The sequence below is a fragment of the Rosa rugosa genome, chromosome 6 (assembly GCF_958449725.1).
Source record: "Rosa rugosa chromosome 6, drRosRugo1.1, whole genome shotgun sequence".
NCBI classification, from domain to species: Eukaryota; Viridiplantae; Streptophyta; class Magnoliopsida; order Rosales; family Rosaceae; genus Rosa; species Rosa rugosa.
The window spans coordinates 47598894-47623372 of record NC_084825.1 but is presented as its reverse complement, the minus strand read 5'-3'; the positions used below and the strand labels follow the sequence as shown (position 1 = coordinate 47623372).

General features: G+C 35.3%; 3 protein-coding genes and 1 long non-coding RNA gene across 7 annotated transcripts; 1 reads left to right on the top strand and 3 right to left on the bottom strand.

Moving 5' to 3' along the window:
* Positions 1–1216: 1216 nt before the first annotated feature.
* On the bottom strand, positions 1217–5228 carry LOC133717228 (uncharacterized). 2 transcript variants are annotated; one of them, XM_062143906.1, is made up of 8 exons: positions 5113–5228; positions 4942–5015; positions 4699–4825; positions 4099–4505; positions 3786–4013; positions 3602–3694; positions 3011–3124; positions 1217–2126 (listed from the first exon to the last, which is right to left on the bottom strand). In XM_062143906.1, exons 4-8 carry the CDS (start codon positions 4501–4503, stop codon positions 1533–1535), a joined length of 1434 nt encoding a protein of 477 aa, XP_061999890.1. In that variant the 5' UTR covers positions 4504–4505; positions 4699–4825; positions 4942–5015; positions 5113–5228; the 3' UTR covers positions 1217–1532. The 2 variants fall into 2 exon arrangements, with proteins under 2 accessions (XP_061999890.1, XP_061999889.1); XM_062143905.1 differs by lacking the exon at positions 4699–4825.
* Positions 5229–7329: 2101 nt separating this feature from the next.
* LOC133716896 (uncharacterized) lies at positions 7330–9498 on the bottom strand. The gene has a single exon (XM_062143539.1). The coding sequence runs from the start codon at positions 9496–9498 to the stop codon at positions 7330–7332; it is 2169 nt and encodes a 722-aa protein (XP_061999523.1).
* A 2215-nt stretch (positions 9499–11713) lies between these two features.
* LOC133717723 (uncharacterized) lies at positions 11714–13313 on the bottom strand. Its single transcript, XR_009849897.1, has 3 exons — positions 12898–13313; positions 12607–12672; positions 11714–11944 (listed from the first exon to the last, which is right to left on the bottom strand). It is a non-coding gene; the product is annotated as an uncharacterized LOC133717723 (long non-coding RNA).
* A 787-nt stretch (positions 13314–14100) lies between these two features.
* LOC133718241 (uncharacterized) lies at positions 14101–23032 on the top strand. Of its 3 annotated transcripts, none has more exons than XM_062145061.1 (24): positions 14101–14566; positions 14922–15037; positions 15325–15409; positions 15571–15624; positions 15766–15857; positions 15952–16055; positions 16392–16467; positions 16966–17425; positions 17706–18041; positions 18237–18446; positions 18583–18681; positions 18772–18844; positions 19290–19417; positions 19527–20082; positions 20219–20460; positions 20542–20666; positions 20851–20968; positions 21154–21209; positions 21330–21417; positions 21508–21697; positions 21776–21844; positions 21920–22026; positions 22115–22177; positions 22339–23032. In XM_062145061.1, exons 1-24 carry the CDS (start codon positions 14327–14329, stop codon positions 22444–22446), a joined length of 3795 nt encoding a protein of 1264 aa, XP_062001045.1. In that variant the 5' UTR covers positions 14101–14326; the 3' UTR covers positions 22447–23032. The 3 variants fall into 3 exon arrangements, with proteins under 3 accessions (XP_062001045.1, XP_062001047.1, XP_062001048.1); XM_062145063.1 differs by having other exon boundaries at positions 14103–14566; positions 21923–22026; XM_062145064.1 differs by lacking the exons at positions 14101–14566; positions 14922–15037 and having other exon boundaries at positions 15749–15857.
* Positions 23033–24479: the final 1447 nt, after the last annotated feature.

Here is a 24479-nt window from a genome sequence, read left to right as displayed (position 1 = left end):
ACATATTTTTATACATGTTTGTTTAATAAAGTCGACATGCTCCAATCAACTCCATCTCCTATATACATATTTTTATACATGTTTTTTTTTTTAAGCGGAAATGAAACGAACAATATTTGTGTATTGCGTGTGATGGTTCTTTTGCTTTTACACATTTACTAAAATTATTTTCGCATGGTGTTAAGACAGTAATTGACAAATATTTTTTGATTAAAGCGTGTACAATTAATGCGATTAGGAAAAAAAAACAATAATTTATCAAGTTAGCTCTTTTTTTCTTTTACTGCTTTGACCCATATAATAAATTTTGTGTTGTTGAGGAAGGCTACTCTCAGAGTGGAATGCTACTTGCACCCACGAAGCTACGGTCAAAGAGCTTTCTTTAGCTGAAGATGAATGGATCATAAGTCTTAAATTGAGTTTAGTACTTAACAGAATTTTAACTTGTTAGAGACAAAATCATTCCGCTTTAAATTATATAATTGTTTTTTGGGTCTCCCTCTCCCGTCTATGATAATTATTATGCCATTTGTTCTTTTGCCTGTCAGTACACCAAAATAAAAAATTACACACAATTTTGTAAACTAATACAAACTGTTTCCAGTCATGTAAGTCAATAGGTATAAAAGGAAAAATCTTTCACAAATTAGGACTACAAAAGAACATGAAAATCTTTCCCAGAAAAGCTAATTAAAAAGATTCAATTGCTCAATTGGTTCACCCAAGTAGCATCTAAATTACAAATCGCACATCAACCACATATTTCTTTGAACACACTACTAGCAAAACTGACTTTACACACTGATTCAAATCAGTGAATATAAACTCAAATAGCCACTGATATCTGTGTGGGAAGCCCTATAGCCACCCTACACTCACACATTTAATTTCTGTCCCATTTGAGGGGGGTGGCCTTTGGTCTCTCCACACTGATAGAAAAATCAGTGTGAATTATTTTGTGGGACCCATTCGTTTATCAGAATATATAAATAAAATTAGAATGTAAAATTAACTTCAAAAAATCTGTGAGAACTATTACAAAACTAAAATCAGTGAGGCAAAGTAAGAAACATTAATCTGTGAGAGAGAGTAAAATTTCATTCTCCACCTTCAGTAATTTATTACACAGTAAAAAAGTAAAATTCAAATACACTAGGATTTTTCCAGAACCTGTACCAGTAACTTATTGCATACTAAAAGACCTCATTCCAACACATTAAATCGAAATAGATATTAATTTCTCATTTCTAAAGCATAATTGTTCACATAATTACAAAATACAATTCATATAGTTTCCAGAATACATTCCTTAATGCATTGAAAGTTCTTGGAAATCAAAACAAGGTAATTGTTGATGAAGGTGGAAGACCACTATGACTTTCCCCTTCAACAACAAATTCCTTGTCCAAGAACATCACTATTCTAGCCCACCTATATTTACCATGTCCACTTCATTAAGATTAGGCTGAGAGTAGTTTATCACAAAAACAAAAGCTACTCTCATGATATTTACATTGCCATAACTCACCATGTCAGTTTGTCAAAGTTCTTGGCATTTCTGGGCGATATCCATGCTGCATAGATGGAGTTGGAATGACTGGAATATTACTTTGTGGCTGGGTTGAAGTAGCTTGTGTAATCTGCTCCACAAACGCTTGTGATGCGGTGTCTATGCCTGAAAATCCAGCTTCTTTCATCCATTGACCCATTCTTAGAACTGCTCTTTGCTCCACCATCTTCAAGTTATCTTCCATTATTCTCATCTGATCTCTTTTAAATTTTTCCATCTCTTCAACCATTTTCTTCTCCCGTTCAGCAAGTTCAGATCTGATCCTTTCCTCTCTCTTAGCAGCCTCAACCTTCTCCCTTTCAGCTTCACTTCTTAATCTTGCAGCCTCCAACCGTTGTTCCTCGAATTTAGCTTGCAAAGCCTCCACAGTTTTTGAAACTGCCCTCTTTTCAGTATGAATGTAAGGAACATCCCGCCATTTGACTCCTGCTCCAAGCCCCCTCACTATATTGCGCTTTTCTACCCCAAGAACTTCCGCGTATATATCTTCTCTAACTTGTGGAGTTATTTCAATATTCAACTTCTTTCTTTCCTCCTCGGCATGTTCATATTCCATCTGCAATCAAGTTATATAGAGTATGAACTACTGATTCAATGATAACAAGCAGCAACAATAGTTTAACAAGCTTGATCACAAACTGCAGTATAATAAATGGCAATGATATTTGCTGCAATATATGATTGCTTTACAATGTTATCTATCTTATACATTTAATATTTACCATAACAGAACTTCAGACTAATATATGAGAGGGCATAATGTGGATAAGCAAGTAAAAATAAAAAAATAAAAGTTTAATAACTTAAACTAAGATAGACAAGTAATCTCATGCAACTTCAGACCAAATAAGCTTCAATCACTTAAACTTAGGCCTCAAAAGTTGGAAACAACCATGAGACATCCAAAAGCACAAAAAATAAAAGAATAATACACAAACAGAGAGAGAGAGAGAGAGAGATCCCACTACATTTCTTTATAGTGCATAGAAAACCATGCTCAGTATAGCAATTCATTTGCTAAATCATACTTGATTTATTGGGGACATATTAATTAATTACAGAATCTTTTACAGTTATGTTAAGACCTTTTTGTTCTTTAGTTTCCATCTGACTTACAACTACTGATAGAAGTTGCAACCAGATACAATCAGATTGATTGATTAAGATCTGTCTTCTGTTTGCTTTCTGATCAAGATCCTTTACAAAGTTCCAAAAGTCACTGAACTCAAATTACTTGAGCAATACATTGTGGATATGACTTAATCTACAATCTGTTTAACATATATCAATACTAAAATAGAAACTGATACAAGAGATGAGCCAGATCTGTTTAACATATCAACACTAAATCAAAAGCATTTTCAGAGATGTTTCTTCAATATGAGTACTAACTTGAGTAATAATGAAGCCACAACTTAAAAAGAAAAAATCAATACTCACCACTGCCTTGGTAGATGCATCATCAACATATTGGTCTTTACAGCCTTTCTTAGAATGAGTCAACTTGAATATCTCCCACCTATCAGGTTGCTCCTCAACTCCATTTTCAACTTGCTGCAAATCAGAATGAGTTATTATATCAGCAATTATTATATTTCATTCTATTATATATTGCATTGAAGTTGTGATTGTCCAACATTATAAGTCTACGTATTTTTCTTATTGATACTCAACCCCAAAAGTTTATAATTAGCAGATTACTTGTGTAGATGAATGAAAATTGAACATATTGGAAAGTTAGCACATGTTCATGATGAAGCAGATATATATACACAAGAGATCGCAGAAGCATCCACCCTACCAAACATTTTGGCAACTCTAGTATCAAATATTGCTCTTAATGCCCATGCTAATGGGTGATAACAAGTATTAATGTCTGATTTGAAATTTTTCTGCCATGTAATGTTGGTACGGCTGAAAAACTGAAATGAACAAACAGAATTATGTCAGGAATGCATGCAAAATACTATAACTATTAAATCCTTTAACTAATATGCTTCCTATTTGAAATGCACTTTTATCAACACTTACCCATTCATGTACAACAGCCGGAAAAGTCCTTGTTCCTGTGCTATGATGCATTATCCTTTGAGAACGATTACTAACATTTATGGCAGCCTTCGTCTGTCAAAAATGACAAGTAATATGTTAATTAGAATTTGAGTTCAAAACACATATTTATAGCTTACATTACTTTGACAATTATTTCCATTACCTGAGTATCTTCCTCATCCAAATATTGAACAAACTCCTTCCACTGAATTTGATCCACCAATTCAAGATTGCAATTAAATCGTTCAGGTTTCCCTTGATTCGGTAGCCAATATTTCTGCTTCAATTGTGACTTGTGATGCTTCCAACGGTCCTGAAGCCTCTTAAAAACATAGCTTTTTATTGCAGATCTCCTAGAAGCCGTATGTGGATCTGCCCAATCAATAGTGCCCTACATTTGATTCAAAATTTCAGATCATGAGATATTCACATTTCGTGTAAAAAAATCAGTGAAATAACGTAAATCATATCCATACCTTCACCCGTTCCCATGCCCTTTTATGACTCTCACTTTTCAAGTGACGCCAATCACTAATATTGATAGGATAGAACCCACCATCAGCAGCTAAAGACCCAATAAAATTTGAGAATTGTGCACACTTCTTTCTTGGCCACAAAGGCGCTCCAAACTTGTCCCACTTAATTCTTTCTCTAACTCCATCTTCTCCCCAATGAATAATATTTGGACCTCTTGACTTTTTTGTACAACTTACATTGACTTCTACATTTTCATTGACTTCAACTTGAGCATTATACAGACCTCCTACATCTTGTGTTTCACTATCATCAAAAGGCACATTGTTGGGAAGCTGTGATTGGTTTACATTGTCCAAGTCAATGTCCTCATAGTTAAAGTCCACATTGCCGTCATAATTTGACATTACTACAAAACAACAAGGACAGATACAACAAAGACAAACAATCAAACCAGAATCTAACAAATAGCGTGGAGAAAAAACTAAACTTCAATTAGCCTTTCCACTGATGTACATAACACGATACAACAATAATACTACCACTCATTTCACAAACAAATAGAATACCACAGAATACCACAGCAAATTTACAAATATTACCTGTCTATTCCTTTTTTACTTCATAAAAGCCAAATATGATTCTCAAGAAAATTAAGCACGAAGCTTCAGAAAATGACTCCGAAAGCTAACCCAAATACTAATATCCAAGCCTATTCCTTTTTTTCATCTAGATAGAGAGAAAACGATAGAAGAGAATTAAGGCAACTCAAATACGATTCGAGCATTCACTATAACCATAACACTCACAAAAAACAATAGACTAACTCAGCTTGAATGACTTACATATTGTAGAGAAAGTGAACCTTCAACTCCAGAATCAATTTCGCTGATAATCAATTCCCCCAAAATCGTATGTCCTGTAACCAAATGAAAAATAGAGATTCAATAGAGAGACAATCAATTTCAATTAAATGAAAGGATTTCAAGATTGAGAAAGGAGATTGAGAGAATTACCTCTTTCCTTGCAAGAGGAAACATCAATTTGGAGGAAACGGCAAAATGGGTTTTGGGTTTGTAAGAAACGGCAAAATGGAATGGCTGTGAGTAGTTATGATCAAGGAAACCTAAATGGCTAGATTTAGGGAAATTATTAAATATTATTATTATTAATTTTTAATAAACGGCTACAGAAATCAGTGTGACCACCCAAATATAGAGCGCGAACTAAATGTCCCCTACCCCGCTTTTGAGATTTGGTTTTTTCAAGTCCCGCTTTTTTTATTTCATTTTTTTTTCGCAATGAATTTTTTTTCTTCTTTTTTTGGTTACATGCAATGAATTATTTTTTCCTTTGGAAGGAAAAATGAATGATTTTGAAACTTTTACTGACGATAAAAGAGTATGAATTTTAGTAAACGATAATTATTTTTTGTTGATAAAAAAAATTAGTTTTTTGCCACAAAGGGTAAGATCAAATAAAATTAATTTTCTAATAAAAAAAAGAGATTAATTACATTATTCACTTATTAGTGGATTTTAAAATTTATAATTTTTTTACCATATTGATCAAATTATCTCTATTATTCTTTCCACAAAGCATATCAATTCTGATTGAAAAAAAATAGGTAATTATCTCTTAGCGTATAAATCAAACAAGATTAAACTCATTAATGGCACTTGAAATGTTATACAATCTTTACCATAGAAATCAAATCAACCATAATTATCCATCCACATTATAGGTAAAGATTCCACATAATTCAAAATCTGTCCGAACTTAAATTCAAGATGACCTAGTCCAGATTAACACTGGCCATATCTGTCCGTGCTATTGTGACATCTTCTTCGTCATTGCTTGCACGGGTTATAAGCTGAGGCGCGTAAGGCTCTGGATCAAGATTGATACCCATATCAAAAAAATCCCTCGGTTTTGTTGTCACAACAACTTTCCAGTCTGTTTCAACAGGATCTTTCACATAGAACACTTGTAGCGCTTGGCTTGCAAATATAAACGTATCTGGTGGTGGAAGCAAGTGATTAAAGTTTACTAAGATGAAACCAAACTCGTCCTTCTTAACCCCGCGATTGGGAACCCTTCCATCAGCCCAATCTGCTTCAAATAGCAGCACTTTCCTATCATTGTAATAGTCAAGTTCTATAATATCCGATAGTACACCGTAGTAGTCGAGCATGGCATCTCTTGGTCGACGATCATTGGCAGTAGCATAGCAATTACTTGAAGCATTCACAAAAACTCCACTGTTTTGTGCATTTGATTCAGTGTCAAGTGACTTAACGTGAAATCGATATCCATTCATGATGTACTTCTTGAACCGTTTGACTTCGTTGTTAGGTCGGTTAGCCAATGCACGAATGTCCGGGTCGATATCCTCACCTTGATTTATTTTTTCTTCTATCTACATAATAAAAACTACATTTAGTTAAAATCACCCAACTTTTGAGATTTTCAAGCATCAACTAGTATTGTATATAATGAGTAATTACCAAATCTTTAAAATACTCATGAAATGATAGATTCGCCATTTTCTCAGAATCTTGTACTGAACGTCTACCCTTTTTTCTTTTCTCGATTTCCACGTGTTGTCTATTAATAGAAACATATAAGGTAAAACATCAAATTAGTTATATGAATTTATAAATTGAAGACAATAGTATATAAAAGCAATAGTTTACATAATTTACTTGAGGTGGTGACTGATTTCTGGACAGTTGATAAGCACATGCGTATGGGCACGATTTCGCTCTTCATCGGTCAACTTTACCTTCTGTGGACGTTCTAAGGCACGTCCTTTTTTAACAAACAATGGTAATCCGGGCCTTATGGTGTTTGTTGGGTCGTCAGCATTGCGACCTAATTTTGTTCGTTTTGACTCAGTTTTATCAGATAGATACATGGAACAAAATGACAAGCATTCATCTATAAGGTATCCCTCAGCAATGCTTCCTTCAGGATTACTTTTGTTGCGCACGTACTCCTTAAGAGTATGTAGATACCTGTATAAATTTTATAAATAAAATGGATATATATAAACAATAAAAACTTAAATGTTTAACTATTAAATAAAGTGATCAAAATATACCTCTCAATCGGGTACATCCATCTATACTGAACAGGGCCTGCTAATGCAGCTTCATCAGCTAGATGAATGGGGAGATGCTCCATTATGTCAAAGAATGCAGGCGGCATTATGTTCTCCAAGTCGCATAGGGTTAAGGTAAACAGATTGTCCAAATTTTCAAAATGCTTTGCTGAACCAACTTTGGTACACAACTTTGGTACACAATTTTCAATTCTAGCAACACCTTAATCAACTTCTTGGATCTAATGGGCCGCCGAATGGCAATTGGAAGTAGGTGTTGCATCAATATATGACAATCATGACTCTTCAAACCAACAAGTTTTCTTTCCTCGACACGTACACAATTTTTAATATTAGATGACCACCCATCTGGTGGTTGAACATCAGAAAGTACCTCACACATTGTAGTTTTCTCCCCATTTAACAAATTAAAGCTAGCTGGAGGATATTTTAGTCCATTGCTTCCTTCCGTAGGATGAAGACCATGCTTGACATTGAGAAGAACCATGTCTTTTCGAGCATTCACACTGTCTTTGTTTTTCCCTTCTATCCCAAGTAATGTACCAACTACACTGTCTGTTACATTTTTCTCAATGTGCATGACATCCAAATTATGACGTAACAACAAATGCTCCCAGTAAGGCAATTCGAAAAATATACTTTTCTTCCTCCAATTACCATAATCCAGCTCAGGGGGATCTTGAGTTGCTCGTTTGCGTTTGCGAGGCTTGTTCTTCTTGTTATTCCCTTTTCCAAATTGAACTTTCAAACCATGCAATGACCGTAGAATTTCAGAACCTGTCTTCGGTTTTGGTCTTGTCCTTCGTTCAGGAAAACCATTGAAGTTGTTTCTCCATCCACGATAGTAATGATCATTAGGCAACCACCTACGATGCCCCATAAATGATTCCTTTTTTCCATTTTGCAATCTAATGGACTCTGTATCTTCAGCACACACCGGACAAGCTTTTTTACCTTTTGTACTATATCCTGATAACATGGCATAAGCAGGAAAGTCATTGATTGTCCAAAGCACAGCAGCTCGCATGGTAAATACCTCTTTATTAAATGCATCATATGTTTGAAGCCCTTCTGTCCATAACATCTTTAACTCTTCCACTAATGGTTGCAAGTACACATCTATATTATTACCCGGTCCTTTTGGACCCGGAATGAGCAAGGATAAGATCAGGTAAGGTTGCTTCATGCACAACCATGGAGGTAAATTATAAACAGACAACACAACAGGCCATGTACTGTGAGAAGAGCTCATAATTCCAAAAGGGTTGAAACCATCACTAGCCAACCCCAACCGAACATTACGATACTCATGTCCGAAATTTGGATATTTGTCATCCAATTTCGCCCATGCTGGAGAATCAGCTGGATGTCGGAGCTGCCCATCTTTAGGCCTTTTATCAGAATGCCATGCCATTGACTCTGCAGTATGACGAGACATGTATAAACGTTGCAATCTAGGACCCAATGGAAAATAACGTAGAATTTTGGTGGGTTTTTTTTTTCCCCGCACAATTGCATCATTGCCCAACTTATTTTGTTTCCATCGGCTAATTCCACAAACATTACAACACTCATCATTTTTATGCTCTTTCCAATATAACATACAATCATTGGGGCATGCATCAATCTTCTCATATGACAATCCAATGTCCTTAATCATTTTCTTTGTCTTATAGAAACTATCGGGAAGAGTTTCACCCTCAGGAAATGATTCCTTCAATAGATCCAGTGTTTCAGAAAAAGATACATCACTATTGTTGTGTAAACACTTAATCTTGTACAACCTGACAATAAAATCAAGCTTCTTAATTCGTGCACCGGGAAACAAATCAGTGTCAGCATCTTTAAGTAGCTCATAGAATTTTCTTGCATCCGGGGTTGGACCAGAGTCATGATCATCAATTGGTTGTGTCGAAGATTCCGGCATATTGTTATCACTATGAATCCCAAATGCATCCTCCAACATATCGGGCATATCATGGTCGGGCATAGGATGGTGTGTGCCTGAGGGACCGGCCATATCGGGAGTAGATGAATGGGGTAATTGCTCACCATGTGACTGCCAAGGCATATTTACATATCTATTCCACATGCCGATATCACGCATATGTTCCGCTACCACCATTGCAGTTTTATAATACCGATTCTTACATTCCTTACAAGGGCATTTGATCTTATCTACAAAAGGAGAAATTTCGAGTGAACGATTGATAAATGCCTGTAGCCCTGAAATATATTCATCGCTTCTTCGATCAAGAAATACCCATTTCTTGTCCATCTTCGTCAACTGTGAACTGTGATCAACAACTGCATGATAAGAAAATTATTAAAATCTCACATTATGAATGAATCAACTATCACCTTATATCTTCATTCCTAAGGTGTAGATCCTAACCCATTCAGTAATGTTATATTATGTATTGCCTTATGGACACCTATTCATTGCTACATGTTTTTGAAAAATTCGGCAGCACTCCGCCTCTGATCCCACATGTACACAAACTTAATATGCACAAATGGGATCATAGGTTCGAGCCGACAAAAGTTTCAGAAACATATAACAACAAATAGATATCATAAGCAATACATAATATAACATTACTAAACTGTCCAAAAATGGGACAATTCAAGAATTAGGCATGGAGGCATCAAATTCCAATACCTAATTCTTAAACGGGTACTAAGGTTCTAATGAATGCATATTCTGAAAAATTGAATGTTAAAATAGCATTCAATTTTTCAAAGAGAGATATACCATCAATAAAATATTAACCTTTGAAAAAAAAATCAAAATCAATCTAAAATCTGTATCTTGAATATATTGGAAATACACTCTATAACAATCAAACATTTATAACAAGCATCAGTTATAACATGAATATACATATCTGATCCAGCATTTATAACAAAAACATTCTATAAATAGAAAAGGCAATATATCATCATCCTCTACAACATAAAACTAATAAGTAACTAATTTATGTAATGGAATTTTTATTGAAGAGGTAGAACATCTATTTTATCCAAAAAGATAAAAACTCATAAATATGACAAAAATGGTAGATTTCTTCTAATATGAAGTGGATAGAGTAAAGCCAAACCTCTTCAAAATTATCTAGGAGCTATGATGAGGGAGGGCTTCCATCAAAATGAACAAGGAGAACATCCATTAAAATGAAGAGAAGATCAGAATGATGAGCGAGAGAAGATAAGAGACACAAAAGGGTTTAATCTGTTCCTGATTGTTTTTAATCCTCAATTCACACTGATATCTGTGTGTATTAACAAGAGTAAAGAAACTGATATCCGTGTGAGATGAAAACATGTCACGTCATCTGTCAGTCAAAGATTCGCACGGTTATCTGTGGGAAAGTAGCAGTTGCTACAGATAACTGTGTAAATCTTCATACAGATATCAGTGCCCTTTGACATTCCTCAATTCACACTGATATCTGTGTGTATTAACCTCAATTCACACTGATATCTGTGTGTATTAACAAGATTAATGCTGTGAGAAATGCATACATGTCATCTCCATATATGTCAATTAAAGATTCACACAGATATTTGTGGGAACCAACAATTGCTACAGATAACCGTGTAAAATTTCCTACAGATATCAGTGCATTTTTGACATTCCTCAATTCACACTGATATCTGTGTGTATTAACCTTGACATTCCTCAATTCACACTGATATCTGTGTGTATTAACAAGATTAATACAGACTGATACCTGTGAGAAATGTAAACATGTCATCTCCATATTTGTCAATTAAAGATTCACACAGATATTTGTGGGAACCAACAATTGCTATAGATAACCGTGTAAAATTTCCTACAGATATCAGTGCCTTTTTGACATTCCTCAATTCACATTGATATCTGTGTGTCTTAACAAGAATAATACAAACTGATATCTGTGTGAGATGCAAACATGTCATGTTCCTATATCAATCCAATATTTAGACGGATGTCCGTGAGATAGTAGTAATTTCTACGGATAACTGTGTAAAACTTCATACAGTTATCAGTGCCTTTTCGATTTTCACACAGACAACAGTGTGAAAACTCATTGTAACAGATGTATGTATGAATGAAAATTAGTTTGCAGATTATAATTTTATTATTTTTGACTGATATGTGTGTATGAATGAAAATTAGTTTGCAGATTATAACTCACACAAATATCAGTACAAATTAAATAATTAGTGCATACAGACATCTGTGTGTAAATAACTCACACAAATATCAGTACTAATCAAATACTTAGTGCGTATAGACAACTGTGACAAAATAAAGTCACACTGATTTCAGTGAGAAAAAGTGTAAACATTTGCTTCCATGGGACCCATATAATTAGTTCACACGGATATCTGTTTCTATAAGTTAAAACCCACTGATTAAAAATCAGTGTGAAAGTCAGTGTGTTTAAAATCAGTGTGGATTGCTGATTTTGCTAGTAGTGACATTTTACGTAGTGGTAGCCCTCTGAGCAGCCAAGTCTTCTCTTGTTCCCATCTGCAATGGCCAGCTCAATACCTTTTACTCGAGAAGGAACACTCAAGCCTTTGTACTCTTACAAATGCGGAACACATTACTGAGCCATGGAAGACGCAAATAATCACAGCCCTGAATATATGCTTCTCCCTATCATCAATGACTTAAATACGTCCCCCTGTGTCTTGTGTCTTCCACCAGTGACCACAACCTTCCCATGATCAAACTGAAGGAATGAAACTGTTTTGAGAAAGATATTACATTCAATGAAAATTACACACCAATTTTGAGAGCCACTTAGACATGAGCAGCATCAAGGACACACTAAAAAAGAAAAAAGAAGCCATACAGACTACAGTACATTGCTAGTAGCCACTACTAACTGTTCATACCCAAACCCACGAATCTGGGATATGAAGATGAAAAAAGGTAAGCCAAAGAAAAGAATGAAAAAAGTGAAAAATTAATGGAAGGGAGCAAACTCTATCACCCAAGTAGTTTATACTCCTTTTCGGTCTTCCACTCTGTTCCATCCTATTCCCTCGTAATCTGTATAGGAATAACAAAAAAACTCTAGAAGCCAATAACCAAGAGCCAAACCCTCACTTACTAAATAAGTAAATAGTGAATAGAACTTAATTAGAATGCTATAGATGAATTCATTTCTACACCTAGAATGATGCAGATATATCTCACATGCTGCAAAAAGGTTTAATGAACCTTGGATGCTTGAACTAATTAACCTCAACATCATCCCAACCTGAAGCATAATACTGTAATGATCAAACCTAGACATCTGACTATTTTTCAAAGTGAATTGTTCGAGTGCACCCATAGTATGAAGCAGGAAAGATTTCAAACACACAACATGCAAAATGATGAACCTACCAGCTTTATACTTCTTTCTTCCCCAGTTCTCCGATTTGTTATACAGGAAATACCATAGAAAAGAAACTACAAAGAATAAGAGGAGAATAGAATTCAATTAAAGAAAACCAACCACAGAAAAGATAGTACGTAGGACTATTATAGATTGATTAGAGACCGAGCAGTACAAATACAATCACTGCAATCCATTTAAAATGAAATTTAACATAATACTGCATGTTCAAGATTCCCATCTACTTAGCATAGAGAAACAATATTGAACACATTTAAGACTCAAAGCAATAAACACACCTGTGTCTTTGTTTTCCTTCTTCACTGACCCGGTTCAGAGACCATCCAAATGACAGCCATCTTATATCTTTACAAAGACCTACATAAATCACTGGAAAACAAAATCTCAAAATTACCCAATGACAATTAGGTGAATCTGTAATCAGGTTTTGTAGGAGGAAGATGAGGAGGATAGTAACTGCAATCAGTTTGGGTTTCTCCGGTGTTCAACCGAACGTGGGAGTAACTGTGTTTATCCTCTTCTTTTCCGCTACATAGGTACAATTTTGCCCTTCTTTTATTTAATCCATTTACCGTAGAGTTATATATTTGGAGGGGCAATATAGGAAAACAATACCACCGTTCAGAAAACAATTAATCAATATTAGAGTTGTATAAGACTGTCTTCTTATCTTCTTCTGTTAGTTCAATCAATATTTACGTAGTAAAGTAAACTTATGGGAACTTCACCTGTAGGAACTGTTCAATCAATAAGAACATCAAGTCCCACTGGTGCACCCAGATCTATTCCTCGGGATTTGGCAAATTCATAGAAACATTTGTACCCGAAGAATGCAAACAATCAGTTTCTTATATGCAATTGAACAATAATACTTTTTAACTCATCAGCAGTAAAATCAAACAAAGTCCTTGTGGCCACAATATACAGATAACAGAGAACACGAAGAGAAGACAGTAAACAAATGTGTAGCATCCGACTGATTTCACTCGCAAATCTGGTGAACACTCGATTACTGGAGATGAATTAAAGTAATGTCACAACACTCAGAGCATAGCAAAATTCCTTCGTTTCTATTATGCAAATCACAACATAACAGAGACCAAAACAACAATCAAGCAAAATCTCGAGTTCTGACCCACAAATGATTTAATGGGCCCATTTATGATGTGTCAAAACTTATGAAAAGTCATCATGTGAGTTAGTATTATTAAGAAGGAAAAATCGGCAGCTGTACCACGTGGATAATGTTGTTGCCGATCAAAATCCAACACATAATTTAAAATTTCAGAAATTGTCTTACTTATCCACTATAAAATACCAAAATCACCCCACATGATTGGTCCATTGTACCATCCACATAGCACAGCGAACGTACTGAAAATTTTTCTAATCCAATTTCAGTATCGGCATGTCAGCCAATTTTTTTTTAATTCGGAATGCCATTTTGTTGGACTCGATTGGTTTTCCATTCAATTTTATTTTCTTCGTCTAAAATGTGTTCATCCACCAACAACGTACTCTTTTCAATCTCACCACTATTCGTTGCTCCCAGTATCATCATCAATTTATTATTTTCCACTAATTAATTATCCCCTAATCCCCTATGAACTTTGAAGTAGTTATGCCTAATCCATGACAATGAGACTCAAACAACAACACTAAACTAGACCAAGTCATATATATAAAAACGCTCTCGTTTTTGAATCAATGAATCGTACGGTCGGTGAGTCCTCCTCCGCCCTCGCATCACCGTCCACCTCACACTCAATTCGCGCCTCACCATCGTCGTCGTCCGAAACGTTTCAGAAACCGAAACCAAACGCCATATTCTTGTTTTTCCTTCCCTCCTTTCAAATCAGACCAAGAACACGAAACAGTAGCTGCATTATCATCACTATGTTGGCTAAACTCTTCAAAAGACCCTCACAAAATCAACATCATCCTCAGGTTCTCTCTCTCTCTCTCTGTAATTTGATTTCAGGTACCAACGCTGCATTTCTTTATCTTCTTCTTCGTTGTTTACGGATTGAAAACTGCCGACGACGTCGTTTAGTGGAGACCCTGATCGGATTAGAATGATTAGAGGCGAACAGAGCTTCTACGGAGCTCAATGTCGATCATGAATTATTTGAATTTTTATAACAAATCAGGATCGAATGAGATAATGTACCAAATGTGATTGATTTTCTCTGGAAATGCTTAAATTTTTGATTTTTTTGGTGTAAACAAAACAATGCTTGATTGTTTAGGAGGGAAAAAAAAAGTGCTTAATTGTATAGTTTTGGGGTTACTGATGCCACAGGCAAGGGTGTCACAAGCTGATTTGGGTCCAAGAATTGTTTTTCACTATGGGATTCCATCTACTGCATCGATTCTCGCACTTGATCGCACTCAGAGCTTGCTGGCAATTGGAACCCTGTGAGTTACTAATTTACCATCCCTAGTAAAAAAATTCCGAATTCATTTCGTCTATTCTAAATGTCCTCAATGCGTTTTATCTGCCACATTATCTTGTTCAGTTTAGTTGAAGCGTTTATTGATCAAATAGTAGAGTTCTTGAATGATGAGGTGGTTTCGCAATTTTGTTAGAAACTTTTTGAGTGTGGACTGTCTAGAAAAGCTAATGAGTATATGTCCGGCGGTATATATTGTCCAAAAGATAGGAGCTTTTTAACTTTGGTGACTTTATTCTGGACTGACTGCAGGGATGGGAGGATAAAAGTGATTGGTGGCGATAATATTGAAGGGCTTCTGATATCTCCTGAGCCATTGGCATTTAAATACTTGGAGGTTAGTGTTTTAATTGCAGTTAGTAGTTAGTATGCTGTTTTCTTCCTGTTAGTACTCTTCCTGTTAGTAGTGTTTTCTTCCTGAGCCATTGTCGTCTTCTATTCCATCTTCCTTTTCTCTGACAAGTTGACAGTTTGTATTTTTATTCTAAATTTTTGCAGTTCTTAGAAAATCAAGGTTTTTTAGCTAGTGTCTCAAGTGAAAATGAAATTCAGGTACTGCTTTTAATCCAAATTTATAGTTAATAATACGTCTGCTACTAGGGACTGTCCAGTATCAATATAATTGTGTCGTCTTCAACATCTGCTATGGTACTAACGGTATTGATTGGTTTAATAGGTTATTGATGTTGGCAGGTTTGGGATTTGGAACAGAAGCAAATAGCCGGTTCTTTACAGTGGGAATGCAATATAACTGCCTTCTCTGTTATTTATGGCACCAATTACATGTACAGCACCTGTAGAACTGGTTATTGTGGATACATCTTCATTTGTTATTCATTGGAGGTGATAGAATATAACACCACATATCATTACTGTCAGGTATATTGGAAGCGAATATGCAATGGTGTCTATGGTGAAGTATGATGCTGAAGATCGAAAAATCAATTTACTGCCATATTATATTACTGCAAACTTCATAGCTGGTAATTTCATAATCTCTATATATGTGGTTGATGCCATACTTTGTTGTAATGCAAACCTCGCATTAGTCTCTGATTGGGGAGCAGGGGGTGGGATAATTAGCATTACTATTTCATCAGCCTGACAAATCAAGTAACATCTCTTACACGATTATTTTGTGTAATTAAAGAAATTCAAATTTTATAATATTACTGAGAACCACAAGAATTTAGAGATGAATTTCATTGCCTTTTACTACAAGAATTTCAACACTATGGCCATTTGTGCTATGTCAACACTTCTGCAGCTATGTATTGTCTACTATATTCAAATGCTAAACTTATCTATCAATATTGCAGAAGCAGCTGGAATGTCATTGCCTGATAATCTTTCTGTTGTTGGAGTTCTCCATCAACCTAGTTCTCAGGGAAACAGGCAAGACAAATCCTTATGAAAACAGTGCCGAGATTTTTCTATATAACCAATGCACTAGGCTGTCACATGTTTTTCTACTATTGCAAACTTAGTTTCTTGTTGAGATTATAATGCTTCTAATCCAAAAGCAAATTGACAGGCTGAACTGGAGGGGCAAGAACATGAGGGGTTCAGCCTTTTAGGCATATAGTTTATAAATTGAATTATTCTTTTAGTGATTATCAGAGTCGATACGGCCTCCTTTTAATTTAGGGCCTAAGCTTGATGCATCACTAGGGAAAAAAATATGTTTGCACACACACTCGTGCCCAAACAAACACATTGACGCATGCGCATATACACACATATAAATTTATGTGTATAGCTACTGTCATGTACATTTTCTTATTCACATCAACTAAAATACTAATTCATAGATGAAACAAGATGCTGCAGTTTCATATGTAGTTGGGTTATTTGTTCTAGTTAGCACATTTAGAAAATTATGTCCTTTTGCAGACTGCTGATTGCATATGAGAATGGTCTGATTGTTCTCTGGGATGCTTTAGAAGATCGAGTTGTGCTTGTAAGAGGTTCCAAGGACCTGCAAGTGAAGGAAGAAACAGTCCATAATTCTTTTGAAGGCACAAGAACTGAGCTGACTGATGCTACATCAGACAGCAAACAGGTGGAGAAAGAGATAAGCTCTCTTTGTTGGGTATGCGATAATGGGTCAAGTCTTGCTGTTGGCTATGTAGATGGTGATATAATGTTTTGGGATATATCAACTGCTGAGTCTACCAAGGATCATAGATCTAAAAAGTTAGCTAACAATGTTGCGAAGCTAGAGTTATCATCAGATGACAAGAGACTCCCTGTCATAGTTTTACACTGGTCTGCAAATAGGTTAAGTCATCATCCTAGGGGCCAACTCTTTGTTTATGGAGGTGAAGGAATTGGGTCTGAAGAAGTTCTCACGGTATGATTTCAACTCAATTGATCTTGTTTTGTACTTTGTTGTTAGTTCTGTTACTTATATCTATGTTCCTGTGATACTCAATATTACTGTTAGAGGTACTGGTAATAGTATTTGTTAAAGACAGATTCATTTCAGCCCTTGACAATAACAGTTAAGAATTCATGTAAAGCATTTCGCCCTGGAGACTTGCATAATTAACTCTGCATGTCTGCTCCTGGATCTAGATATTTCATTCGTCTTCTCTAATTCAACTTTGCAATAATTTCTCTCTAAATCACAGGTTCTGAGCGTGGATTGGTCTTCAGGAATAGAAAGTCTGAAATGCATAGGTCGTGTGGACCTTACACTTGTTGGTTCATTTGCAGATATGGTTTTACTTCCAGCTGCTGGTGCCATGGAGAACGGTGACACATTGCTATTCACTTTGACAAATCAGGGACAACTGCATGTCTATGACAAGGCTTGCTGGTCTGCCTTAATGTCTCACCAAAAGAAAAGGACTGATGGGACTGCAGTGCAGTATCCTATGTTTATACCTACTACTGAACCGTGTATGACAGTGGCAAAGCTTGCTTTGGTGGATAGAGATGGGAAATACTCCTCAGCTCTGTCCAAGGTAGTGTTCTTTTGTGACACAATAAACTCTAGTTACCTTGCATCTTGGTACTATCATCAACCATCACTTAGGTTTTCTATAATAATGAGATTGTCTCGGCTGAAAAACTTCACGAAGCATATAGAAGGAGAATTCAAGTATTCTTCCTCTTCCCTGTCTCTTCCTTTGTTGATTTTGTGTCTTTTGGTCATTAAGGAAGTTTCTGTTGACAAGTCTAATGCGAAACACACTTTGAAGAAGGGGGGTGCAAAGTGGCCTTTGACTGGTGGTGTTCCCAGCCAACTTTCTGATGCTGAAAATTTTCATGTCGAGAGACTATATGTAGCAGGATATCAAGATGGATCTGTTCGAATATGGGATGCCACCTATCCAACTCCGTCGCTTATATATGCTATAGGTCCTGAGGTTGGTATGCTCTCAAAACTTTTGTCAAGTCTACACAAACAATTTTTATGTTATCAAAATCATTATTTTCATTTGACAGTGTACTCGAGACTAAATTTCAGAAAGTCATTTTTTTCTTGTTTTTTTTGGATGGAAGGTAAAAGGCATCAGATCTACAGGTGCAAATGGAACAGTCTCAGCATTGGAATTTTGTTCTCTTACTTTAAAATTAGCTATTGGTGATGTGTGTGGTCTGGTAAGAGTCAGTTGACCTTGTAGATACCTTTCTGTTAGGTGATCATCGTATGATACTTCAATGATTTTGTTCTTGTTTGAGATGATGTAGGTTCGTCTATATAAACTAATAGGGAGTTCAGACGAGGCAGAATTGCACTTTGTGACAAAAACAGAGAAGGAAGGTTGGTTAATTACATATCTATTTATTGCATGTAGATGTCTCTACATATTTCTTATAAATAAAAGAATTTAGATATATAAAAATCCTTGACATTTAACTGAACACAGAGCAGGATGCAATATGCAAGTTTAAAAACTTTGTTGAGAGCTATGAGATGACTTTCTCTCTCCCTATAGGTGTAGATGTAGATTAATGCAATGGGCTCCTAATGGTTGTGATGGAACCAATCTGTAATAAACTCATATTACATCATGTAAAGATGAAGATTTATCATCTTCTTAAAATACTATGTGAAATAAACTCACACATAGTTTTTCATGCTAGTATCATGATTGAAGCTAGTTCTCTCTTCAATAGTTCCACAATAGTGAAACTTGCTGGTGTACCTTATTGCTTTCACTGTACCTGTTTATTTTCTTTTCTAATAAGAGCTATACTGGTTGCAGTTTATACTTCACAACAAGGTAATGGGCCTCAGTGCACAGTTGTGTTTTCTATTCTTGATTCTCCTATATCCACACTACAATATGCAAATTTTGGAGCAAGACTGAGTGTGGGATATGAATGTGGCCGGGTGAGAATCATTTTTTGAAATTTACAAAACTAAAACTGTGCTCTTAGTTGTCAATTGAAATTGAAAATTAATATATTTCAAGAATTTATGTTTCCATTTCACAATACAGGTTGCAATGCTTGATATTAGTACATCGTCAGTTTTGTTTCTTACAGACAGTGTCTCCAACTCAATTTCCCCAGTCATCTGTCTGTCTGTGAAATCATTTTCAGATACTAATAGCTTATCACAGAGCCCAAAGGGCTCTGAATCCAAGAATTCGACTGATCCTCAAAATGGAATGAATCCAAAGGATTCTGAATCCAAAACTTTAAGTGATTCTGGAAATGGGTTGGCAATCCCAAAGGACTCTGAATCCAAGAATGTGGCTGACCCTGAACATGGAATGAGTGTAAAAGATACTGAATTTAAGACTTTGAGTGATTCTGGAAATGGGTTGGCAATCCCAGAGAACTCTGAATCCAAGAATGTGGCTGATCCTGAACCTGGAATGAGTGTAAAAGATCCTGCATCCCAGACTTTGAGTGATTCTGAAAATGGGTTGGCGTTCATTATGACCAGAAATGCACATTTTGTTATTTTAGATAGTGCCACTGGCAATATGATCAGGTCTTGGCCCATGCATCCAAAAATGGATTCTACTGCAATTTCGATGTACATTATAGGTGAGTATTTTCAGTCGAAACATAGATATCTCATGTTTTTTATTCTTTTGCTTTCCTTTTTGTTATTTTTTGGTTGGGGGCAAGGGTGCTGTGTTAGAAATTTAGAATAAATAAACATAGATATCTTCCTTTGCAGAGGATGGTGATGTTTTATTTGATTTGTCGAGTGCAAAAAAGGATTCTTTAGACTTACCTCAGAAAGGCGTAGCTAAACATGATGACGTACCACCTAATGCTGACTCTGGAGGGACACAGCTTGTAGTTGACCAGGATACCTCCACCAAAACTGCATATTTTTTGCAGAGATCGGTGAACATATGTGTTTTACTTTGTTGTGACTACACATTGCACTTATGTTCATTGAAGTCTCTGCTTGAGGTGCCTTTTTATCCTCTTTCCCATTTTAATTTTCAACATCTCGATATCTCTTTTTACAAATAACTGAAATATTCATTCTAGGGTGACAGTAACTGCATTCTGAAGGTGAATCTTGTAAAACCGTGTTGTTGGACTACAATCTTCAAAAAAGATGGAAAAGACAGTGGATTGGTTATACTAAATCAGACAGGAGTCTTTGAGATCAGGTGAAGCACAGGTTACATGCCTTCTGTGCTTTGTTGCTGTGAACTCTGATTTCTTCTTTATCAGGAAATACATATAGCATGTAGTGAATTTAATGCTTTCGGCACTGATTCTTTTTATCATTATATTTGGATTATATTCATATCATAAATTCTAAGATGGAAGTTGAGACCGGTTTTCAAGCAGGTCTTTTCCAAATCTTGAAGTGGTGAGAGATATATCATTAATGACGATTCTAAGATGGAACTTCGTGATCAACATGGATAAGACATTCTGTTCCTCTGATCGTGGGCAAATGATTCTGGTGGGTTTACTTTCTTCATTCTTGTTATTAGGTGTAGACCGTGTAGTATATCATTTACTACAGGGTTGCATCTGCTTCACTATCTCGACACTCTTTAACTGATTCACCATGCTAATTGTATCCCAGAGGTTGGCACAGTTTTGTGTTGGACTCTCTAACATGAATTTGTTAATTTTTTTTTTCAGGTACATGGGTGTGAATTAGCTTTTGTCTCTATTTTGGCCTACGAAGATGACTTCAGGTCTCTCTCTCTCTCTCTCTCCCTCTCTCTCTCTCTCTCTCTCTCTCTCTCTAAACTTGGAAGAATGAATTCATTGCAAGATAATACACTTACACCTACTCAATGGAGTTTGTCACTTAGGATTTCGGAGTCCTTCCCTTGTCTTCATGATAAAGTGCTTGCAGCTGCTACAGATGTCATTGCCGATTTATCTCAAAGACAGAAACAGGTTCAGTGTATAACTTCAACCTTCATCATCATTTGTTCTTTTGGTGATATGAAAGTCTAATTCTCCTTTGCTGGACATCTTTCACTACAGAGTGCTGCCCATAGGATTTTAGGAGGTATCATTAAGGGCTTAAAAACTAGTAAAACGGATCAAAACATGGACCCGACTGGAAATCATGAAAAATATTGTGCGAATTTGGAGAGCTTATTTTCAAATCCCCCATTCTTAAAACCATCCACAGATGTGAAGGATGACCAAGAACCTGTGGTGCTTAACCTAGGTACTCTATCTCTTGTGTTAATCATCCTTCCCTCTACCTTCCTTCTCTTTATAATTGCTTTCAACTGTTCTGGTGCAGATGATATTGTAATTGATGGCCCTATTACTGTCTTGCCTAAAGATCCAAACAAGAAGAATGAAAAGAAAGGTATTTATGTGTACCATATTATATTTTCCAGGTAGACAGTGTATTTAGTGCTGTTGATGTTTCATGTTTACTTAGCAGACAAGGGATCAGAGAAGAAAAAGTTATTTGAAGGCGCAACTAGTGGTACAAAGCCAAAAATGAGGACAGCTGCCGAAATCAAGGCTAAATATAGAGAAACTGGGGTAATCACCATCATTTATATTCGAAAAAAGTTTAAATGCAACATTTCTATGATCTTATGTTGTGATCATCGGTCATCAATGGTTGCAGGATGTCTCTGCAGCAGCTGCACGTGCAAGAGATATGCTTGCCGAACGTGGGGAAAAACTTGAGGTATGGTTTTCCACTGATGAATGCCTCAGCTCCCAATTGACAAATCTGGTTTTTCTTTTTATGTGGTTTTATTCAGTTGTATAGCTTATTTTCAAGTAGTAGGGCAATCCATGATTCATCTGGCTAATGGGCATCTCATGTCTCTTTTTTGCATATATCAGAAACTCAGAGAAAACACAGAAGAACTATCGAGTGGAGCTCAAGACTTCGCATCGATGGCAAAGGAACTCGCCAAGAGAATGGAGAATCGTAAATGGTGGCACATATGACAAGTTAGCACCACCTTCTCTATCAATTAGATACTTAGTTTAGTTGAATCTCACTCTTCTGAATGAAGAAAGATACCCCCACTGTGTGTACTTATTTTTTTGACTCATATCCCACTATGCATTTGATCCATGTTTCTTTGTACATGGGGCATAACCGAGTGTAGGCAGTGTGTAAATAATAGCTCAATAAAACGTTCTACTCGTTTTCTATGTTTCTGGTTTGATCATTCCGACCAAAACGAGTAAAACGACTCGAGAAAAACTGGAAAAAGGAAATCCAAAAAGAAGAATTTTCATGAAACACGTGCGGTTGAAGTTGAAGTTGAAGTTGAAGTTTGAGGTTGAACCTTTTATTGTGGACCTTTTCCAAAATGGATGATGGATACTCCATTACGGAGTCACCTTTAGTTATAATATCGGGACAGCCAGTTGGCTGAAAGCCACCATGTGAAAATTTGTGGCGACTTCATGCCTAACTTGTATATTTTTCTCCAAAAGTTATCAAACACTCAATTGATCATAGTCTTGTAAAGAAAAGAGGTTTCCCTTATTGCTAAATTATTGGAAGGGAATAGTTCATTTTTCATGCGCTGAAGTGTTCGTGTGCACGAGGAAAATATATAGATATTTGTACTAGTTCAATTCTGTGGTATAAAAAAAAATAAATAAACAAAAAAGTTTGAAGGATAGCAAAACTTCACCGTACAAACATGTGATCAAATGGAGTTTTTCTATTGGAACCTCCAAATTTACTCACTTGACCTCCTGTGCTTTTTACACCTCCTATCAAATTTTCAAATACTAAATTTACTCACTAAACCTCACTGAATTTCCTCAAATAACATCACTCATATAATTTGCAAACAAACTATTATCTTTAAAAAAAAAAAAACTTAGTTAATTCAATGATTAATTACTCTATAAATCTTAATTACATATCTATTCCTTAATCAGACAACATAAATATTTTTTTTAATAAAAAAAAATTAAACACAATGTAGTGAGTTTTAAAAATTAATTTCTAATCAACAAGAAAATAACATGAACTATTTTGTGGTTTTTTTTTTTAAACTTTTTTTTTTTTTCTGTTTTAGCTCTGCAAAAAAATGAAGATTAATCATTTTTTCTTAATGTTTATTTTATGTACCTCATGATTAATTATTTAAATATTTATTTATTTTTTTAATTGCTAGCTCTTTTTTTTTTTTTTTGCAAATATAATGGATAGACTTAGATTTAGGTTATAATATGATTTGTTTTGTTTTCCCTCACCAATATGTGTTCAGTATGTATATCATACATTTTTATGTCACATAATCATAGTTTTAATTCTTATTAAATATATATGAACGCTTTAATGAGTATGTAGTGAAATTGAAAAATGAAAATAGATAAGGAAAATAATAAATGCAATCTAATATTATTGAATTGGAAAGTCCACAGAAAATCAATGTAATATTTTTTGGTATAATTATTGTCCTTAATAGTCATTTTATAGTAGGTTATATATGTCATTTAATAATTGATAATAGAGCGAGGTTAAGTGAGCAGATTTAGAGGTCCCAATAGTAACACTCAATCAAATGTTACAAATGTACACTGCATAATCTATTTTTAGTTTAAAAACTGATGATAAGGATAATTGAGTAAACTTGTTCGATAACTCATTTGCAATTGGCGAGTTTTCATCTTGAGTTTTTGTATCCAAACCACATGAAGATCATCTATAAAACTATTTAATCAAATATGAGGTCTTTTAGTCATCATTTTTGTAGAAAATGAATGGACTGTTAAATTTATTAGTCTTAATAATTTTCATTTATTTGATATGATTTGATCAATCACTAATATCAGACTATGAATGAATTTATTTCAGAGGTGATCTTTACATTATATTCTAAAAAACATGAACAATTTTGATTACAAAAATTCAAGATGAAATCGTCAATAAATGAGTGGACAAGCAAGTTTATCCCGTTCCAATAAGAACTGTCCCAATAATAGCACATCAATTTATCACTCACAAATGAGAT

What these genes read in the sequence shown, in the direction of transcription:
- LOC133717228 (XM_062143906.1), bottom strand. Translation starts at nt 4,503, where the DNA reads ATGTCAAATTATGACGGCAATGTGGACTTTAACTATGAGGACATTGAC. An exon ending in TGGATGAGGAAGATACTCAG is followed by an intron (nt 3,695 to 3,785) that starts GTAATGGAAATA and finishes CATTTTTGACAG; the next exon opens with ACGAAGGCTGCCATAAATGT. An exon ending in CGGCTGTTGTACATGAATGG is followed by an intron (nt 3,125 to 3,601) that starts GTAAGTGTTGAT and finishes TCTGATTTGCAG; the next exon opens with CAAGTTGAAAATGGAGTTGA.
- LOC133716896 (XM_062143539.1), bottom strand. Translation starts at nt 9,498, where the DNA reads ATGGACAAGAAATGGGTATTTCTTGATCGAAGAAGCGATGAATATATT.
- LOC133718241 (XM_062145061.1), top strand. Translation starts at nt 14,327, where the DNA reads ATGAATCGTACGGTCGGTGAGTCCTCCTCCGCCCTCGCATCACCGTCC. An exon ending in TTGCTGGCAATTGGAACCCT is followed by an intron (nt 15,038 to 15,324) that starts GTGAGTTACTAA and finishes GACTGACTGCAG; the next exon opens with GGATGGGAGGATAAAAGTGA. An exon ending in CAAGTGAAAATGAAATTCAG is followed by an intron (nt 15,625 to 15,765) that starts GTACTGCTTTTA and finishes TGATGTTGGCAG; the next exon opens with GTTTGGGATTTGGAACAGAA.